This window comes from Bombina bombina, chromosome 6 (genome assembly GCF_027579735.1).
Source record: "Bombina bombina isolate aBomBom1 chromosome 6, aBomBom1.pri, whole genome shotgun sequence".
In the NCBI taxonomy this organism is placed as follows: Eukaryota; Metazoa; Chordata; class Amphibia; order Anura; family Bombinatoridae; genus Bombina; species Bombina bombina.
Genome location: NC_069504.1, coordinates 664,618,950 through 664,641,445, shown reverse-complemented (window position 1 = coordinate 664,641,445; position 22,496 = coordinate 664,618,950). Strand labels below are relative to the sequence as shown.

At 40.5% G+C, this 22,496-nt stretch overlaps 1 protein-coding gene across 2 annotated transcripts in view; it reads right to left on the bottom strand.

The window, feature by feature from the left end:
- CRTC3 (CREB regulated transcription coactivator 3) overlaps positions 1–22,496 on the bottom strand; it is a 668,286-nt gene that overhangs the window by 138,988 nt on the left and 506,802 nt on the right. For both annotated transcript variants that reach the window (XM_053717740.1, XM_053717741.1), the window contains one exon: positions 5,038–5,330. In XM_053717740.1, coding sequence (XP_053573715.1) covers positions 5,038–5,330 — 293 coding nt within the window. The remainder of the gene's footprint in view (positions 1–5,037; positions 5,331–22,496) is intronic.

Here is a 22,496-nt window from a genome sequence, read left to right as displayed (position 1 = left end):
CTTCATTTCTACAGAATCTATCAGAGTCCCCAGGAAGGGAACTCTTGTGAGTGGAAAGAGAGAACTTTTCTCTTCGTTCACTTTCCATCCATGCGACCTTAGAAATGCCAGTACTATCTCTGTATGAGATTTGGCAGTTTGAAAGCTTGAAGCTTGTATCAGTATGTCGTCTAAGTACGGAGCTACTGAAATTCCTTGCGGTCTTAGTACCGCCAGAAGAGTGCCCAGAACCTTTGTGAAGATTCTTGGAGCCGTAGCCAGTCCGAATGGAAGAGCTACAAACTGGTAATGCCTGTCTAAAAAGGCAAACCTTAGATACCGGTAATGACTTCTGTGAATCGGTATGTGAAGGTAAGCATCCTTTAAATCCACTGAGGTCAAGTACTGACCCTCTTGGATCATGGGCAAAATTGTTCGAATAGTTTCCATCTTGAACGATGGAACTCTTAGGAATTTGTTTAGGATCTTTAAATCCAAGATTGGCCTGAAGGTTCCCTCTTTTTTGGGAACTACAAACAGATTTGAGTAAAACCCTTGTCCTTGTTCCAACCGCGGAACTGGATGGATCACTCCCATTAATAAAAGATCTTGTACGCAGCGTAGAAACGCTTCCTTCTTTGTTAGGTTTGTTGACAACCTTGACAGATGAAATCTCCCTCTTGGGGGAGAGGATTTGAAGTCCAGAAGGTATCCCTGAGATATGATCTCTAACGCCCAGGGATCCTGAACATCTCTTGCCCAAGCCTGGGCGAAGAGGGAAAGTCTGCCCCCCACTAGATCCGGTCCCGGATCGGGGGCCCTCAATTCATGCTGTCTTAGGGGCAGCAGCAGGTTTTCTGGCCTGTTTGCCCCTGTTCCAGGACTGGTTAGGTTTCCAGCCTTGTCTGTAGCGAGCAACAGCTCCTTCCTGTTTTGGTGCAGAGGAAGTTGATGCTGCTCCTGCTTTGAAATTACGAAAGGAACGAAAATTGGACTGTCTAGCCTTGGCTTTGGCCTTGTCCTGAGGCAGGGCATGACCTTTACCTCCTGTAATGTCATCAATAATCTCTTTCAAGCCGGGCCCGAATAAGGTCTGCCCTTTGAAAGGAATATTAAGCAATTTAGATTTAGACGTAACATCAGCTGACCAGGATTTTAGCCACAGAGCTCTGCGTGCCTGAATGGCGAATCCTGAATTTTTAGCCGCAAGTTTAGTTAAATGTACTACGGCATCTGAAATAAATGAATTAGCTAACTTAAGGAATTTAAGTTTGTGTGTGATGTCATCTAGTGTGGATGATTGAAGTGTCTCTTCCAGAGACTCAAACCAAAATGCTGCTGCAGCCGTGACAGGCGCAATACATGCAAGAGGTTGCAATATAAACCCTTGTTGAACAAACATTTTCTTAAGGTAACCCTCTAATTTTTTATCCATTGGATCTGAAAAAGCACAGCTATCCTTCACTGGGATAGTGGTACGCTTAGCTAAAGTAGAAACTGCTCCCTCCACCTTAGGGACCATTTGCCATAAGTCCCGTGTGGCGGCGTCTATTGGAAACATTTTTCTGAATATAGGAGGGGGTGAGAAAGGCACACCGGGTCTATCCCACTCCTTAGTAACAATGTCAGTAAGTCTCTTAGGTATAGGAAAAACGTCAGTACTCGTCGGTACCGCAAAATATTTATCCAACCTACACATTTTTTCTGGGATTGCAACTGTGTTACAATCATTCAGAGCCGCTAATACCTCCCCTAGTAACACACAGAGGTTCTCAAGCTTAAATTTAAAATTTGAAATGTCTGAGTCCAGTTTATTTGGATCAGAACCGTCACCCACAGAATGAAGCTCTCCGTCTTCATGTTCTGCAAACTGTGACGCAGTATCAGACATGGCCCTTGCATTATCAGCGCACTCTGTTCTCATCCCAGAGTGATCACGTTTACCTCTTAGTTCTGGTAGTTTAGCCAAAACTTCAGTCATAACAGTAGCCATATCTTGTAATGTGATTTGTAATGGCCGCCCAGATGCACTCGGCGCTACAATATCACGCACCTCCTGAGCGGGAGATGCAGGTACTGACACGTGAGGCGAGTTAGTCGGCATAACTCTCCCCTCGTTGTTTGGTGAAATATGTTCAATTTGTACAGATTGACTATTTTTTAAAGTAGCATCAATACATTTAGTACATAAATTTCTATTGGGCTCCACTTTGGCATTAACACATATAGCACAGATATCTTCCTCTGAATCAGACATGTTTAACACACTAGCAAATAAACAGCAACTTGGAAATACTTTTCAAAGTAATTTACAAATAATATGAAAACGAACTGTGCCTTTAAGAAGCACAGAAAAATATTATAACAGATAAAATAATTAAGTTATAGCATCAATCTTTGTCAAAATATACAGTTTTAGCAAAGGATTGTTCCCCTCAGCAAATGATAACTAACCCAGGCAGCAGAAAAAAAATACACAAATAAATTTTTATATCACAGTCAATACAATCAGCACAGCTCTGCTGTATGATTACTTCCCTCAAAAAAGACTCTTGAGATCCCTGAACTCTGTAGAGATGAACCGGATCATGCAGGAAGAAAATGAACCTCTGACTGAGTTTTTCTGATGCATAGTGAAAGCACCAAAATGGCCCCTCCCCCACACACATAACAGTGAGAGGGATCAGTGAACTGCTCTAACTTAAATCAAAACTATTGCCAAGTGGAAAAAAAGTGCCCAAAACATTTTTTCACCCAGTACCTCAGAGAAAAAAACGTTTTTACATGCCAGCAAAAAAACATTTTACCTCAATAATTAATTGTCATTTAAAACCTATTGCAAGTCCCTGCAAAATAGGTTAAGTCTATGTATACAGTTTAAAAGCCAGAGAAGTACCATTTCCCAGAAAACTGAAGTGTAAAATATACATACATGACAGCTTGATATCAGCTACATCTACTGCATTCAAGGCTGAGTTTACATTATAACGGTATGGCAGGATTTTCTCATCAATTCCATGTCAGAAAATAATAAACTGCTACATACCTCTTTGCAGATTAATCTGCCTGCTGTCCCCTGATCTGAAGTTTACCTCTCCTCAGATGGCCGAGAAACAGCAATATGATCTTAACTACTCCGGCTAAAATCATAGAAAAACTCAGGTAGATTCTTCTTCAAATTCTACCAGAGAAGGAATAACACACTCCGGTGCTATTATAAAATAACAAACTTTTGATTGAAGATATAAAAACTAAATATATCACCATAGTCCTCTCACACATCCTATCTAGTCGTTGGGTGCAAGAGAATGACTGGAGGTGACGTAGAGGGGAGGAGCTATATAGCAACTCTGCTGGGTGAATCCTCTTGCACTTCCTGTAGGGGAGCAGTTAATATCCCACAAGTAATGATGACCCGTGGACTGATCACACTTAACAGAAGAAACATACATTTAAAACTTTATATTAATACATAAAGCGCCAAATCATAGCGGAGAGTGTCTTAAATAATGATACATACTAACCGAAAGACACCCATCCACATATAGCAGATAGCCAAACCAGTACTGAAAACTAGCAGCAGAGGTAATGGTATATAAGAGTATATCGTCGATCTGAAAGGGGAGGTAGGAGATGAATCCCTACGACCGATAACAGAGAACCCTTGAAAAGATTTTCCGTGAGAGAAACCATAAAATCAACAGGTGATACTCTCTTCACATCCCTCTGACAAACACTGTACTCTGAAAGGAATTGGGCTTCAGAATGCTTAGAAGCGCTTATCATAGAAGAAAATCATAAAAACTAAGCACAAACTTATTTCACCATCTCCATAGGAGCCAACGTTTGTAAAACTGAATTGTGGGTGTGGTGAGGGGTGTATTTATAGGCATTTTGAGGTTTGGAAAACTTTGCCCCCTCCTGGTAGGAATGTATATCCCATACGTCCCTAGCTCATGGGCTATTGCCAATTACATGAAAGAAATAAAGTAGAATTGTATGATCCATAAAATACACAATAAAAGAGACAATGCAAAGATTGCTAAATTTCCCTGACCCCTGTATCATCTGACAGCCATCAGCCAATCACAGAATCTTATATGTATAAACTGTGAACTCTTGCACATGCTTAGTAGGGGATGATAACTCAGAATGTGTGCAAATAGAAAGACTGAGAACAAACTGATAATGGAAGTGAATTTAAATGTTGTTTAAAACTGCATACTCTGTATTATGACAGTTTATTTTGACTTTGGTGTCCCATTAACAGATACATTGAAATAAACTTAAGAAAAATCACACCTGCAGAAATCTCCCAGAGTACATGGAATTCAGAAGTCACAAAATTTCGCAAATCCTAAAAGAGACAGTCAGAATTAAACTTTCATCATTCAGATAGAGCATAGGAACTTTCCAATGTACTTCTATTATCTAATTTACTTCTCTTTCTGTTCTTTTTGTATCCTTTGAAAAAGGAAATTTATGCTTACCTGATAAATTTATTTCTTTTTCGATGCGATGAGTCGTAATCCCACAAGTAAGGATGAAATCCGTGGACTCATCGTATCTTGAAAAAGAAATATAACTAGGTAGGCTCAAGAGTAGCTCTTACTAGGAGCTAACTGGTGATTGGTAGCTGTACATATATATCTACTAATTGAACTACGCAAAGTTGTTAACAAAATCAATTTGGAAAGTTGTTAAAAATAATATGCTCTATCTGAATTATAAAAGAAAAATGTTGGGTTTTCGTGTCCCTTTAATTTGGGCACAGATTATGCATGAGCTGTACAAGTATATTTTATTAAATTTTTATTTTATTAATCTTTACAGAGAATAGACAGTGTGGTCCATGAGAGTGCTATGGAAAATTGTGTGCAGTACCTACAACTCTAAAAAGGTATCAAATGTGCTGAATTGGGTGGACCATAAGTAACTTTTCCAGTGTTATGTCCCGCTCTTTGAGCAAGAAGTAACCTGTAGTCTCAGGCAGTAGGAGAATGTGAAAAGGAGAGGAAGTGATTACCCACCACTATTAAATTATAGTACAGATCTTACCTGTGAATGTGGCTGCATATTTAATGGGCTTGTTGGAGAGAATTGTCCACTCCTGCTGGACTCACTGCTGGGAGTGAGAGTCAAAGGGCTAACAGGAGTGTGTCTTCTTCTTGGGGAATTTCCCATAGCAGAAGTAGGAAGAGAAGGGTTACTGAGGGAAGCCAGGCGAAGGGATGAGTGAAGGGCAGGATTGCTGCAACCAGACTGAGGCCCATGGTTGTTCATAGTAGGAGTAAGAGGACTGTTGTTCAACGATGAATGGATGGAAGGGTTACTGTGTGTGTTTTGCATACCTAAATGGACAGGAAAAAATAATAGGTTTAATAGCTGTTATTTCATGATTGTGTGTGTAAATATAAAACAAGAATTCAAGTATTTTTATCTATCAAAATTTCATAACGTAAAACTGTTTTCATGGTGAAATGTAATGTGTATGTAATCTGGCTAGTATTTTCCACTCCAATGGCTACACATAAGGCATAGCAATCAATGAAACTCCAATGTACACATCAATAACAGTACAGTAAAACCAGTATACAAATGGGAACCCCCCTCCCTATTATAGTCACATGAAATTATAGTTGATACAATTTAATGTACTGTGTAAAATGTAAAAATGGTTTGTTCCTTTCTGCTTAATTAACTTAAAAAAAGACACAGGATTTTAATATCGCAAAACTAAAACTTGAACACATGGAATAATTTAGCAAATGAATGAAAGGAAGACCAACTACATGCCTATTCAAAAGATACAAGAAGCCACTGCTCTAGTGAAACCCGCTTCTAGGTATGTCTTTCTGAGTAAAACCAAGGTGATCAAGTAACAGTAGTAGCCTTCTGACACTTGCAAGGTCCAAAGAAATGGACAAAAAGGAGCAGAAGAAAGTCTTAAAGACTTCTGCATAACATGTGAGAGCTATAACAGCATCAAGGTTAAGTAGCCATTCTTTAGAATTCTTAGGAGCCAGACACAAGGAAGGGACTAAAATGTTCCAGATTACTAGTATTGGTGGACACCACCTTAAAAAAATAAATTGAAAAGCTGTATCTTGAAGATCAGTAAAAGAACCTTGAAATATAAAGTTGAAAGCTCAGACACCTGGCTAGCTGAAAAACAATTTATGCTTACTAGATAAATTAATTTATTTTCACGATCCCTTACTAGGAATTGCACTTCCCGGCCACCAGGAGGCGGCAAAGATTCCCAAACCCAAGAGCTCTATAAAATCCCTCCCACATCACTGGTAACATAGGTCTGACTTATAGCCAAGCAAAAAAGGTGCTCTCATGGGGTCTCACCACCATTTATCAGGTAAGCATAAATTATGTTTTCTTTCATACAAGTGGTGAGAGTCAAAGATCCATTACTCCTGGGAACAAATACCCAAGCCATGGAGTCAACGAGTAATGAAAAAATAAGGGTGGTATAAAAATAACATGTTTTTTTCACAGAAAAAGCTAAATCCACAAGCCAAACAGAATCCAAAAAATGCATTGGAATATTTTTTATTTTTTTTGCACTTAAAAGGACCTACAGGCACAAAACAAAAAATTATGCTGAGACTACAGACTGAAGGACTTTTCTACCAAAGGCTGCCTCAGAAGAAGCAAAAACATCAAAATGGTAGAATTTAGTAAAAGTATGCAAAGAAGACCAAGTAGCTGCCTTGCAAATTTGGTCAACAGAAGCCTCATTCTTGAGCAGTAATAATTTAGGTGGATTTTGTCCCACCTCCAAGTAAGCTTTATGGATCAAAAGTTTCAACCAAGATGACAAAAATGGCAGTAGCTTTCTGCCCTCTTTTGGAACCTGAAGAATAGACAAACTAGAAGTTTGTTTGAAATCCTTTGTAGCATCACCATAATATTTTAAGGCTCTAACATCTAAATTGTGAAAAAACCTTTCTGAAGAATTCTTAGGATTAGGACAAAAAGAAGGGACAAACATTTCGGACTTATATTGTCTGAAAACACAACCTTTGGCAAAAAGTCAAACCTGGTTCTCAAAACTGCCTTTACCTGATGAAAAATCAAATAAGGAAAATCACAAGAAAGAGCAGACAATTCTGAAACTATTCTGATGAGACCCATTCTAATAAGACCCAATATCTCCATACAAAGAGCAACTAAGGGAAAAGAAAGATTGAAGGATTTGACAGGCTGAAAACCAGCTTCAGCCTTCCCTGATCTGTTCAAGAAAGTCTCAGGGAAACTGAATCTAACTGAAACCCCAGAAAATAAAAGATTGCTTGAGGAATCAAAGAACCCTTTAGAAAATTGATCGTAAAACCATGCTGTTGAAAAAACATGTTGATGTGAGATTCTGTTAAATGTAAATATGGAGCTTGAACCAAGATATCGTCCAGGTAAAGAAAAACTGCAATACCATGAGTTCTGATTACCAAAAGAAGGGTACTCAGAACCTTTGTGAAAATTCTCAGAGCTGTAGCCAGACCAAATGGTAGAGTAACAAACTGAAAATTCCTGTCTAGAAATGCAAACCTCATAAACTGATAATGTTCGTTGTGAATGGGAACATAAAGGTAAGCATCCTTTAAATCTATTGTGGACATGTTTCTATATCTGAAACTGACTGAAAAGCGGCTTGGGCCTCCAACGGATACTCTGGAATATTGGACAGAATACATTTTCATCTGGAAGGCTTTGTTCTGAAACCTGATAACCCTGAGACACTATATTTAGAACCCAGGGATCTGTAACAGACTGAAACGAGGCATTGTGAAAAACAGAATTTATGTTTACCTGATAAATTACTTTCTCCAACGGTGTGTCCGGTCCACGGCGTCATCCTTACTTGTGGGATATTCTCTTCCCCAACAGGAAATGGCAAAGAGCCCAGCAAAGCTGGTCACATGATCCCTCCTAGGCTCCGCCTACCCCAGTCATTCGACCGACGTTAAGGAGGAATATTTGCATAGGAGAAACCATATGTTACCGTGGTGACTGTAGTTAAAGAAAATAAATTATCAGACCTGATTAAAAAAACCAGGGCGGGCCGTGGACCGGACACACCGTTGGAGAAAGTAATTTATCAGGTAAACATAAATTCTGTTTTCTCCAACATAGGTGTGTCCGGTCCACGGCGTCATCCTTACTTGTGGGAACCAATACCAAAGCTTTAGGACACGGATGAAGGGAGGGAGCAAATCAGGTCACCTAAATGGAAGGCACCACGGCTTGCAAAACCTTTCTCCCAAAAATAGCCTCAGAAGAAGCAAAAGTATCAAATTTGTAAAATTTAGAAAAAGTGTGCAGTGAAGACCAAGTCGCTGCCTTACATATCTGATCAACAGAAGCCTCGTTCTTGAAGGCCCATGTGGAAGCCACAGCCCTAGTGGAGTGAGCTGTGATTCTTTCAGGAGGCTGCCGTCCGGCAGTCTCATAAGCCAATCGGATAATGCTTTTAATCCAGAAGGAGAGAGAGGTAGAAGTTGCTTTTTGACCTCTCCGTTTACCAGAATAAACAACAAACAAAGACAAAGTTTGTCTGAAATCCTTAGTAGCTGCTAAGTAAAATTTGAGAGCACGAACTACATCCAAGTTGTGCAACAAACGTTCCTTCTTTGAAACTGGATTAGGACACAAAGAAGGCACAACTATCTCCTGGTTAATGTTTTTGTTAGAAACAACTTTTGGAAGAAAACCAGGTTTAGTACGCAAAACCACCTTATCTGCATGGAACACCAGATAAGGAGAAGAACACTGCAGAGCAGATAATTCTGAAACTCTTCTAGCAGAAGAAATCGCAACCAAAAACAAAACTTTCCAAGATAATAACTTAATATCAACGGAATGTAAGGGTTCAAACGGAACCCCCTGAAGAACTGAAAGAACTAGGTTGAGACTCCAAGGAGGAGTCAAAATTTTGTAAACAGGCTTGATTCTAACCAGAGCCTGAACAAAGGCTAGAACATCTGGCACAGCTGCCAGCTTTTTGTGAAGTAACACAGACAAGGCAGAAATCTGTCCCATCAAGGAACTTGCAGATAATCCTTTTTCCAATCCTTCTCGAAGGAAGGATAGACTCTTAGGAATCTTAACCTTGTCCCAAGGGAATCCTGCAGATTCACACCAACAGATATACCAAATTATGTGGTAATTTTTCTGGTTACAGGCTTTCAGGCCTGAACAAGAGTATTAATAACAGAATCTGAGAACCCTCGCTTTGATAAGATCAAGCGTTCAATCTCCAAGCAGTCAGCTGGAGTGGGTCGAACGGACCTAGAACAAGAAGGTCTCTCAAAGGTAGCTTCCATGGTGGAGCCGATGACATATTCACCAGATCTGCATACCAAGTCCTGCGTGGCCACGCAGGAGCTATCAAAATCACCGACGCCCTCTCCTGATTGATCCTGGCTACCAGCCTGGGGATGAGAGGAAACGGCGGGAACACATAAGCTAGTTTGAAGGTCCAAGGTGCTACTAGTGCATCCACTAGAGCCGCCTTGGGATCCCTGGATCTGTACCCGTAGTAAGGAACTCTGAAGTTCTGACGAGAGGCCATCAGATCCATGTCTGGAATGCCCCACGGTTGAGTGACTTGGGCAAAGATTTCCGGATGGAGTTCCCACTCCCCCGGATGCAATGTCTGACGACTCAGAAAATCCGCTTCCCAATTTTCCACTCCTGGGATGTGGATAGCAGACAGGTGGCAGGAGTGAGACTCCGCCCATAGAATGATTTTGGTCACTTCTTCCATCGCTAGGGAACTCCTTGTTCCCCCCTGATGGTTGATGTATGAACTTGGCCCTCGCTAGCTGAGGCCAAGCTTTGAGAGCATTGAATATCGCTCTCAGTTCCAGAATATTTATCGGTAGAAGAGATTCTACCCGAGACCAAAGACCCTGAGCTTTCAGGGATCCCCAGACCGCGCCCCAGCCCATCAGACTGGCGTCGGTCGTGACAATGACCCACTCTGGTCTGCGGAAGGTCATCCCTTGTGACAGGTTGTCCAGGGACAGCCACCAACGGAATGAGTCTCTGGTCCTCTGATTTACTTGTATCTTCGGAGACAAGTCTGAATAGTCCCCATTCCACTGACTGAGCATGAACAGTTGTAATGGTCTTAGATGAATGCGCACAAAAGGAACTATGTCCATTGCCGCTACCATCAAACCTATCACTTCCATGCACTGCGCTATGGAAGGAAGAGGAACGGAATGAAGTATCCGACAAGAGTCTAGAAGTTTTGTTTTTCTGGCTTCTGTCAGAAAAATCCTCATTTCTAAGGAGTCTATTATAGTTCCCAAGAAGGGAACCCTCGTTGACGGAGATAGAGAACTCTTTTCCACGTTCACTTTCCATCCGTGAGATCTGAGAAAGGCCAGGACAATGTCCGTGTGAGCCTTTACTTGAGGAAGGGACGACGCTCGAATCAGAATGTCGTCCAAGTAAGGTACTACAGCAATGCCCCTTGGTCTTAGCACCGCCAGAAGGGACCCTAGTACCTATGAGAAAATCCTAGGAGCAGTGGCTAATCCGAAAGAAAATGCCACGAACTGGAAATGCTTGTCCAGGAATGCAAACCTTAGGAACCGATGATGTTCCTTGTGGATAGGAATATGTAGATACGCATCCTTGAAATCCACCTTGGTCATGAATTGACCTTCCTGGATGGAAGGAAGAAGTGTTCGAATGGTTTCCATCTTGAGCGATGGAACCTTGAGAAACTTGTTCAAGATCTTGAGATCTAAGATTGGTCTGAACGTTCCCTCTTTTTTGGGAACTATGAACAGATTGGAGTAGAACCCCATCCCTTGTTCTCCTAATGGAACAGGATGAATCACTCCCATTTTTAGCAGGTCTTCTACCCAATGTAAGAATGCCTGTCTTCTTATGTGGTCTGAAGACAACTGAGACCTGTGGAACCTCCCCCTTGGAGGAAGCCCCTTGAACTCCAGAGAATAACCTTGGGAGACTATTTCTAGCGCCCAAGGATCCAGAACATCTCTTTCCCAAGCCTGAGCGAAGAGAGAGAGTCTGCCCCCCACCAGATCCGGTCCCGGATCGGGGGCCCGCATTTCATGCTGTCTTGGTAGCAGTGGCAGGTTTCCTGGCCTGCTTTCCTTTGCTCCAGCCTTGCATAGGTCTCCAGGCTGGATTGGCTTGAGAAGTATTACCTTCCTGCTTAGAGGACGTAGCCCTTGGGGCTGATCCGTTTCTGCGAAAGGGACGAAGCTTTCAATTTTAAACTAAACACACTTTATTATTGCAATTGCGAAAAAGTATGAAGGAATTGTTCAAAATTCACCAAAATTTCACCACAGTGTCTTAAAGCCTTAAAAGTATTGCACACCAAATTTGGAAGCTTTAACCCTTAAAATAACGGAACCTGAGCCGTTTTTATATTTAACCCCTTTACAGTCCCTGGAATCTGCTTTGCTGAGACCCAACCAAGCCCAAAGGGGAATACGATACCAAATGATGCCTTCAGAAAGACTTTTCTATGTATCAGAGCTCCACACACATGCAGCTGCATGCCATGCTGTCCTCAAAAACAAGTGCGCCATACCGGCGCGAAAATGAGGCTCTGACTATGATTAGGGAAAGCCCCTAAAGAATAAGGTGTCTAAAACAGTGCCTGCCGATATAATCATATCAAAATACCCAGAATAAATGATTCCTCAAGGCTAAATATGTGTTAATAATGAATCGATTTAGCCCAGAAAAAGTCTACAGTCTTAATAAGCCCTTGTGAAGCCCTTATTTACTATCTTAATAAACATGGCTTACCGGATCCCATAGGGAAAATGACAGCTTCCAGCATTACATCGTCTTGTTAGAATGTGTCATACCTCAAGCAGTAAGAGACTGCACACTGTTCCCCCAACTGAAGTTAATTGCTCTCAACAGTCCTGTGTGGAACAGCCATGGATTTTAGTTACGGTGCTAAAATCATTTTCCTCATACAAACAGAAATCTTCATCTCTTTTCTGTTTCTGAGTAAATAGTACATACCAGCACTATTTTAAAATAACAAACTCTTGATTGAATAATAAAAACTACAGTTAAACACTAAAAAACTCTAAGCCATCTCCGTGGAGATGTTGCCTGTACAACGGCAAAGAGAATGACTGGGGTAGGCGGAGCCTAGGAGGGATCATGTGACCAGCTTTGCTGGGCTCTTTGCCATTTCCTGTTGGGGAAGAGAATATCCCACAAGTAAGGATGACGCCGTGGACCGGACACACCTATGTTGGAGAAAAGGCACAGCCTGCCCCCTACCAGAGTCAAGTAAAGCCAGTAAAAAGCCAAACCAGTGCTGAAAAATATCAGCAGTATACTAAAGACCCAACAGGAGGAAGCAAAGGACAGGTCCCTACGACACCAGTGAAAGGCTTGTGACTAATTCTCCATGAGGTGAAATAGAGATTCACTACCCATAATCCACATACAATACTTTGACAAACACTGCACTCTGAGGGGAAACAGGCCTCAACTCAGTCTAAGAACTCTACTCCCTTAAGAATAACAAGCACATCTTAATGCTTCACCTTCCTCCAGCAGAGGCAAAGACCAGACTAGTTTACCAGTGAGGTGGTAGGGGTTTTAAACACACGAACAAAGGTCTGAATATCAGGAAGTTTAGCAATCTATGAATATCAGGAAGTTTAACAATCTTCCTATGATAAAAAACAAATAGGGAAAAAAATCTTACAAATCTTACAGATATATATATATATACAGGGAGTGCAGAATTATTAGGCAAATGAGTATTTTGACCACATCATCCTCTTTATGCATGTTGTCTTACTCCAAGCTGTATAGGCTCGAAAGCCTACTACCAATTAAGCATATTAGGTGATGTGCATCTCTGTAATGAGAAGGGGTGTGGTCTAATGACATCAACACCCTATATCAGGTGTGCATAATTATTAGGCAACTTCCTTTCCTTTGGCAAAATGGGTCAAAAGAAGGACTTGACAGGCTCAGAAAAGTCAAAAATAGTGAGATATCTTGCAGAGGGATGCAGCACTCTTAAAATTGCAAAGCTTCTGAAGCGTGATCATCGAACAATCAAGCGTTTCATTCAAAATAGTCAACAGGGTCGCAAGAAGCGTGTGGAAAAACCAAGGCGCAAAATAACTGCCCATGAACTGAGAAAAGTCAAGCGTGCAGCTGCCAAGATGCCACTTGCCACCAGTTTGGCCATATTTCAGAGCTGCAACATCACTGGAGTGCCCAAAAGCACAAGGTGTGCAATACTCAGAGACATGGCCAAGGTAAGAAAGGCTGAAAGACGACCACCACTGAACAAGACACACAAGCTGAAACGTCAAGACTGGGCCAAGAAATATCTCAAGACTGATTTTTCTAAGGTTTTATGGACTGATGAAATGAGAGTGAGTCTTGATGGGCCAGATGGATGGGCCCGTGGCTGAATTGGTAAAGGGCAGAGAGCTCCAGTCCGACTCAGACGCCAGCAAGGTGGAGGTGGAGTACTGGTTTGGGCTGGTATCATCAAAGATGAGCTTGTGGGGCCTTTTCGGGTTGAGGATGGAGTCAAGCTCAACTCCCAGTCCTACTGCCAGTTTCTGGAAGACACCTTCTTCAAGCAGTGGTACAGGAAGAAGTCTGCATCCTTCAAGAAAAACATGATTTTCATGCAGGACAATGCTCCATCACACGCGTCCAAGTACTCCACAGCGTGGCTGGCAAGAAAGGGTATAAAAGAAGAAAATCTAATGACATGGCCTCCTTGTTCACCTGATCTGAACCCCATTGAGAACCTGTGGTCCATCATCAAATGTGAGATTTACAAGGAGGGAAAACAGTACACCTCTCTGAACAGTGTCTGGGAGGCTGTGGTTGCTGCTGCACGCAATGTTGATGGTGAACAGATCAAAACACTGACAGAATCCATGGATGGCAGGCTTTTGAGTGTCCTTGCAAAGAAAGGTGGCTATATTGGTCACTGATTTGTTTTTGTTTTGTTTTTGAATGTCAGAAATGTATATTTGTGAATGTTGAGATGTTATATTGCTTTCACTGGTAAAAATAAATAATTGAAATGGGTATATATTTGTTTTTTGTTAAGTTGCCTAATAATTATGCACAGTAATAGTCACCTGCACACACAGATATCCCCCTAAAATAGCTAAAACTAAAAACAAACTAAAAACTACTTCCAAAACTATTCAGCTTTGATATTAATGAGTTTTTTGGGTTCATTGAGAACATGGTTGTTGTTCAATAATAAAATTAATCCTCAAAAATACAACTTGCCTAATAATTCTGCACTGCCTGTATATATATATATATATATATATATATATATATATATATATATATATATATATCTCTGCAAGTTCCCCACTGATGATTGACATAAGAGTTACAGATGTAACATAGTCTAATCTGAAACACAGAAAAAAATCCCTTTCAATAGAGGCCAACTCTGAAGGGCCCTGAATATTGCAAAGTTTTTAAACATCAACAGGTAAACTCGCCTCCTGAGGAAACTAAACTCCTTATGCCATCTGAGATTCCCCAGACTGTTTCCCCATCCTGAAAAAAATTGCATCTGTAGAAATTACAGACAAAAGAAGCCCCCTGCACAAAAAGCTAATAGCTCATCTACCAAGACAGAAACAGACATGTTTTAGAATATCAGAGACAACTGAGACAAGTCCCTATATCATTGGAAAAAAGATACAAAGTTGAAGAGGACTCATATGGAAGTGAGCAAATGGAATAGCAACCAAGGCCAAAAACATGAAACCTGATACTTCCATGCAAATAGGAAATGAAGGGGAAAAAAAATAAACAAAACAAAAATAAAACAGACTGAAGGTTCTAACAGGCAAACCCCTGCTTCAACCATCTTTGCTCTGCCAAAGAAAGTATCATAGAAATTGAATGTATAAAACCCCCCAGAAAAACAACCTTTGTCTGAGGAACCAGTAAACTGTTTGGAAAAATGACTTTCCAACCATGTTCTTGAAGAAACAACAACAACAATCGGCAGAACCACAAATACTTCCTAAAGGAAAGATGGAACTTGAACCAAGATATCATCCAAGCCAGGAAGCACTGCAATACCATGAAAACGGATTACAGATAAGAGGTTATCCAGAACTTTAGACAATATTCTCAGGCCTAGATTTAGAGTTCGGCGGTAGCCGTCAAAACCAGCGTTAGAGGCTCCTAACGCTGGTTTTGGGCGCCCGCTGGTATTTGGAGTCAGTGATTAAAGGGTCTAACGCTCACTTTACAGCCGCGACTTTTCCATACCGCAGATCCCCCTACGCCATTTGCGTAGCCTATCTTTTCAATGGGATCTTCCTAACGCCGGTATTTAGAGTCGTTTCTGCAGTGAGCGTTAGAGCTCTAACGACAAGATTCCAGCCGCCTGAAAATAGCAGGAGTTAAGAGCTTTCTGGCTAACGCCGGTTTATAAAGCTCTTAACTACTGTACCCTAAAGTACACTAACACCCATAAACTACCTATGTACCCCTAAACCGAGGTCCCCCCACATCGCCGCCACTCGATTAAAATTTTTAACCCCTAATCTGCCGACCGCCACCTACGTTATACTTATGTACCCCTAATCTGCTGCCCCTAACACCGCCGACCCCTGTATTATATCTATTAACCCCTAACTTGCCCCCCACAACGTCGCCGCAAGCTACTTAAAATAATTAACCCCTAATCTTCCGACCGCAAATCGCCGCCACCTACGTTATCCCTATGTACCCCTAATCTGCTACCCCTAACATCGCCGACCCCTATGTTATATTTATTAACCCCTAATCTGCCCCCCACAACGTCGCCGACACCTACCTACACTTATTAACCCCTAATCTGCCGAGCGGACCTGAGCGCTACTATAATAAAGTTATTAACCCCTAATCCGCCTCACTAACCCTATCATAAATAGTATTAACCCCTAATCTGCCCTCCCTAACATCGCCGACACCTAACTTCAATTATTAACCCCTAATCTGCCGACCGGAGCTCACCGCTATTCTAATAAATGTATTAACCCCTAAAGCTAAGTCTAACCCTAACACTAACACCCCCCTAAGTTAAATATAATTTTTATCTAACGAAATAAATTAACTCTTATTAAATAAATAATTCCTATTTAAAGCTAAATACTTACCTGTAAAATACATCCTAATATAGCTACAATATAAATTATAATTATATTATAGCTATTTTAGGATTAATATTTATTTTACAGGCAACTTTGTAATTATTTTAACCAGGTACAATAGCTATTAAATAGTTAAGAACTATTTAATAGTTACCTAGTTAAAATAATTACAAATTTACCTGTAAAATAAATCCTAACCTAAGATATAATTAAACCTAACACTACCCTATCAATAAAATAATTAAATAAACTACCTACAATTACCTACAATTAACCTAACACTACACTATCAATAAATTAATTAAACACAATTGCTACAAATAAATAAAATTAATTAAACTATCTAAAGTACAAAAAATAAAAAAGAACTAAGTTACAGAAAATAATAAAATATTTACAAACATAAGAAAAATATTACAACAATTTTAAACTAATTACACCTACTCTAAGCCCCCTAATAAAATAACAAAGCCCCCCAAAATAAAAAATTCCCTACCCTATTCTAAAATACAAATATTACAAGCTCTTTTACCTTACCAGCCCTGAACAGGGCCCTTTGCGGGGCATGCCCCAAGAATTTCAGCTCTTTTGCCTGTAAAAAAAAACATACAATACCCCCCCCCCAACATTACAACCCACCACCCACATACCCCTAATCTAACCCAAACCCCCCTTAAATAAACCTAACACTACCCCCCTGATGATCTTCCTACCTTGTCTTCACCATGCCAGGTTCACCGATCCGTCCTGGCTCCAAGATCTTCATCCAACCCAAGCGGGGGCTAGACATCCACTGAAGAAGTCCAGAAGAGGGTCCAAAGTCTTCCTCCTATCCGGCAAGAAGAGGACATCCGGACCGGCAAACATCTTCTCCAAGCGGCATCTTCTATCTTCTTCCATCCGATGACGACCGGCTCCATCTTGAAGACCTCCAGCGCGGATCCATCCTCTTCTTCCGACGACTAGACGACGAATGACGGTTCCTTTAAGGGACGTCATCCAAGATGGCGTCCCTCGAATTCCGATTGGCTGATAGGATTCTATCAGCCAATCGGAATTAAGGTAGGAATTTTCTGATTGGCTGATGGAATCAGCCAATCAGAATATAGTTCAATCCGATTGGCTGATCCAATCAGCCAATCAGATTGAGCTCGCATTCTATTGGCTGTTCCGATCAGCCAATAGAATGCGAGCTCAATCTGATTGGCTGATTGGATCAGCCAATCGGATTGAACTATATTCTGATTGGCTGATTCCATCAGCCAATCAGAAAATTCCTACCTTAATTCCGATTGGCTGATAGAATCCTATCAGCCAATCGGAATTCGAGGGACGCCATCTTGGATGACGTCCCTTAAAGGAACCGTCATTCGTCGTCTAGTCGTCGGAAGAAGAGGATGGATCCGCGCTGGAGGTCTTCAAGATGGAGCCGGTCGTCATCGGATGGAAGAAGATAGAAGATGCCGCTTGGAGAAGATGTTTGCCGGTCCGGATGTCCTCTTCTTGCCGGATAGGAGGAAGACTTTGGACCCTCTTCTGGACTTCTTCAGTGGATGTCTAGCCCCCGCTTGGGTTGGATGAAGATCTTGGAGCCAGGACGGATCGGTGAACCTGGCATGGTGAAGACAAGGTAGGAAGATCATCAGGGGGGTAGTGTTAGGTTTATTTAAGGGGGGTTTGGGTTAGATTAGGGGTATGTGGGTGGTGGGTTGTAATGTTGGGGGGGGGGTATTGTATGTTTTTTTTTACAGGCAAAAGAGCTGAAATTCTTGGGGCATGCCCCGCAAAGGGCCCTGTTCAGGGCTGGTAAGGTAAAAGAGCTTGTAATATTTGTATTTTAGAATAGGGTAGGGAATTTTTTATTTTGGGGGGCTTTGTTATTTTATTAGGGGGCTTAGAGTAGGTGTAATTAGTTTAAAATTGTTGTAATATTTTTCTTATGTTTGTAAATATTTTATTATTTTCTGTAACTTAGTTCTTTTTTATTTTTTGTACTTTAGATAGTTTATTTAATTTTATTTATTTGTAGCAATTGTGTTTAATTAATTTATTGATAGTGTAGTGTTAGGTTAATTGTAGGTAATTGTAGGTAGTTTATTTAATTATTTTATTGATAGGGTAGTGTTAGGTTTAATTATATCTTAGGTTAGGATTTATTTTACAGGTAAATTTGTTATTATTTTAACTAGGTAACTATTAAATAGTTCTTAACTATTTAATAGCTATTGTACCTGGTTAAAATAATTACAAAGTTGCCTGTAAAATAAATATTAATCCTAAAATAGCTATAATATAATTATAATTTATATTGTAGCTATATTAGGATTTATTTTACAGGTAAGTATTTAGCTTTAAATAGGAATCATTTATTTAATAAGAGTTAATTTATTTCGTTAGATAAAAATTATATTTAACTTAGGGTGGTGTTAGTGTTAGGGTTAGACTTAGCTTTAGGGGTTAATACATTTATTAGAATAGCGGTGAGCTCCGGTCGGCAGATTAGGGGTTAATAATTGAAGGTAGGTGTCGGCGATGTTAGGGAGGGCAGATTAGGGGTTAATACTATTTATGATAGGGTTAGTGAGGCGGATTAGGGGTTAATAACTTTATTATAGTAGCGCTCAGGTCCGCTCGGCAGATTAGGGGTTAATAAGTGTAGGCAGGTGTCGGCGACGTTGTGGGGGGCAGATTAGGGGTTAATAAATATAACATAGGGGTCGGCGATGTTAGGGCAGCAGATTAGGGGTACATAGGGATAACGTAGGTGGCGGCGGTTTACGGAGCGGCAGATTAGGGGTTAAAAGTGTAATGCAGGGGTCAGCGATAGCGGGGGCGGCAGATTAGGAGTTAATAAGTGTAAGGTTAGGGGTGTTTAGACTCGGGGTACATGTTAGGGTGTTAGGTGCAGACTTAGGAGGTGTTTCCCCATAGGAAACAATGGGGCTGCGTTAGGAGCTGAACGCTGCTTTTTTGCAGGTGTTAGGTTTTTTTTCAGCTCAAACAGCCCCATTGTTTCCTATGGGAGAATCGTGCACGAGCACGTTTTTGATGCCGGCCGCGTCCGTAAGCAACTCTGGTATCGAGAGTTGCATTTGCGGTAAAAATGCTCTACGCTCCTTTTTTGGAGCCTAACGCAGCATTTGTTTGAACTCTCGATACCAGAGTTAAATTTATGGTGCGGCCAGAAAAAAACCCGCGGAGCGTTAACAGCCCTTTTACCGCCGAACTCTAAATCTAGGCCTCAGAGTTGTACCAAGAGCAAAACCGAAGTGCAACAAACTGAAAAAGCTCATCAAAAAAGCAAATCTCAGAAACCAATGATGTTCCTAGAAATAAGAACAAAGGAAAGCATCCTCAAAATATATTGAGGACATAAACTGACCTCACAAAAAAGTTTAAATGGTTTACATGTTTTCCATTTCGAAAGTTTCAATTTTTCCCATTTCTAGATCAGAATAGATCTGAAAGTTCCTTCCTACTTATGGAACAATGAATAAGTTGGAGTGCCCATCTACCTGACCATACAGAGTTCCTAGGAACAAAAAAATTCCCTTGGGAGAACTAGTTCTGAAACCTATTCAACATCCTTGAGACTATAATAAGAATTAAAGGACCCTGAACAGACTAAAACCAAGCTTCCTGAAATGGGTAACCTACCCCCTACCAAAGCCTCTTGAATGAGGGCTGCACCTACAAGCAAACATGTATGTTGGATAAGGTCTTAAACTGCTTAGGCCTGTTCCAGTTCAACTAGTGGGCACTGACCCTATCAGCATTCCCCAGAGGCATTTTTTTTACCTTGTATCTAAGCTTTACAGCCTTGCAAGCAGAGGGTATAGTGCTCAAAACCAGTAAAAAAAACTGCAACATTAAGCAAAAAACATTCTATTATTTCCAGACAGAACCATAAGAATTCTGATACTAGACAGAAAAAAAATAATTCTGAGCCCTGTTCCTTTGAATGGGACAAAACACAAATCTGATCTTAGAATATATCATTGGACTACTAGTCCTGAGGAAGGAAAGCTCCTTAACCCCAGACACCGTAGATGGAACGGTAATAGAAATCCAAACAAGAACCAAACAGAAACTCTCTCTGTAAATAAATAGATAAATGTCTGTAATTAGAAAACATTTCAGCAGACAAGATTCTAATTATAATGCGCTTCTAGAACGAACAGCTAAAGACATACTTCCAGCATTAAAAGGACATTGTACAGTAGATTTTTCTTTGCATAAATGTTTTGTAGATTATCCATTTATATAGACCATCTGAGAGTGTTTTTGTAAAAATGTATAGTTTTGCATATTTTTAAAAAACATTGTGCTGATTTTCAGACTAGTAACCAAGACCCAAAGTTTCAGATGTATAGTGAAGTATACAGACTTCAGATTGCTTCTGTTTGTATAATGGGTCTTTTCATATGCAGGGGAGAGGGGGTCTGCTTTCAGCCCCTTTCAGCAGGTGTCCTAGCCTAACCTCATCAACGGTGCTAAATTGGCAGCTTCTAAGTACGTTTTAAAAGGTTTTAAACTGGATTTTTATATCAGTATTTGCGCATATTCTTCTTTATAGTAGTGACTATTACATGCAGTTTTACGAGTGACAACCATTAAACAAAATAAAAGATTTAGCAGAATAAAAAGAAAACTGGCCAGAAAGACAAAGATCAAGTAACAGCCACATCAGCAATAGATATCAGAGGACTGAAAATATAACTTGCTTGCAAATAATCCCTCCTGAAGAAGGAAATAAACCTATAAAGGAAGAACTATCTTCCAAATGAATGCTAGAACATATATCTAGAGTAAAAAAGAGAATGAATATGCTTAACATAAAATTAAAATAAAAGGATGTCAGTAAAATAATCAGAGCAACACTCTTGATCAACAAAGAAAAAACACCCCTTCTGAGGAAACAGCAGCCTTGTAACTAGAAACATTAAACTTAGCAGGCTATAAACTAGTAGAAAGTTAATTGTGAACTTGGAGTGGGACGTAGAGATAATAGGAGTGAAGAGACCTAGATCAGAGGTTGATTGAAAAGGATGGGTCAAGGAATATTTGGAGATATAAGAGGAAATATAGTTATGAGCGAGGCCGCTGAGTGCATTAGGGTTAATACTTGAAATTGTATTTTGGAGTGTATGAGGAGCCAATGTAGAGACTGACAGAGCAGCTGATTTAGATTGGCGATTTGGCCGAATGAGTCTAGCTGAAGCATTCATAATAGATTGGAAGGAGGAGAGGCAGTGTTTGGGAAGGCCATATAGAAGTGGATTGCAATAGTCAAAGTGTGACAAAATGAGGGAACAATTTAGTATTGTGTTGCTCTTTGAGTAAGGAAAGGACAAAATCTGGAAATGTTGCGTAGGTGTGCACGGAAGTATTTGGTAAGCACTAGTATATGTGGGGTGAATATGAGTGTGACCCCAAGACAGCGGACCTGGGGTGAGGTGTTGAGAATAGAGTCTCCAACTGTCAGAGAAATGTCAGGTGTTGGTTGTCTCGAAGAGAGGAGAATAAGAAGCAGCTCAGTTTTGGACATATTGAGTTGCAGATAGTGTGAGGACATCCAAGAGGATATTGCAGAGAGACAATTGGTAATCTGGATGAGTAAAGAGGGAAACATATCAGGAGAGAAAAGTTAGATTTGGGAATCATCAGCATATTAGTGGTACTGGAACCCAAAAGAGGATATAAGTTATCAAAGGTAGGATGTATAGAGAAAAAAGCAAGGGACCTAAGAGTCTTGCGGTACTCCAACTGAAAGAGGATATGCTGTTAAAGGAAACTGAAAACGAGTGGTTTCAGAGATATGAAGCAAACCAGGAGAGGGCTGCGTCTCGGATGCTCAATGAATGTAGGGTTTTTAGAAGTAGTGGATGGTCAACTGTGTCAAAAGAAGCGAATAGGTCCGGAAGAATTATTTAAGAGTAGTGTCCCTTTTGCTTTAGCATTTGTTACTTTAGTGGTTTCTGTTGAGTGTTTAGGGCAGAAACCAGATTGAAGAGGATCAAGTAAGGAGTTAATTGAGAGAAACTGAGCGATTATCACTGACTGACATTCCTGCTTGATTCTGGCTATCACTATGGGTAGTCAGAATAACAGAGAAGCAGCACCCGGGATAAACAGTTAGTAAGTCCAATTAGTTATCCACACGCTGCAACAAAGTAATCCACTCATTTAATAGCACAAATAGAAGGCACAAAATACAAAGTGCATTGAACAAACCACCAATACAATTAGGTCAAAATAGGTCAAACATGTTTCGTAGAGCTTTTACATATTACTTTATCAATGACCCTGTTGACCACAAACTACAAACACCTATATATA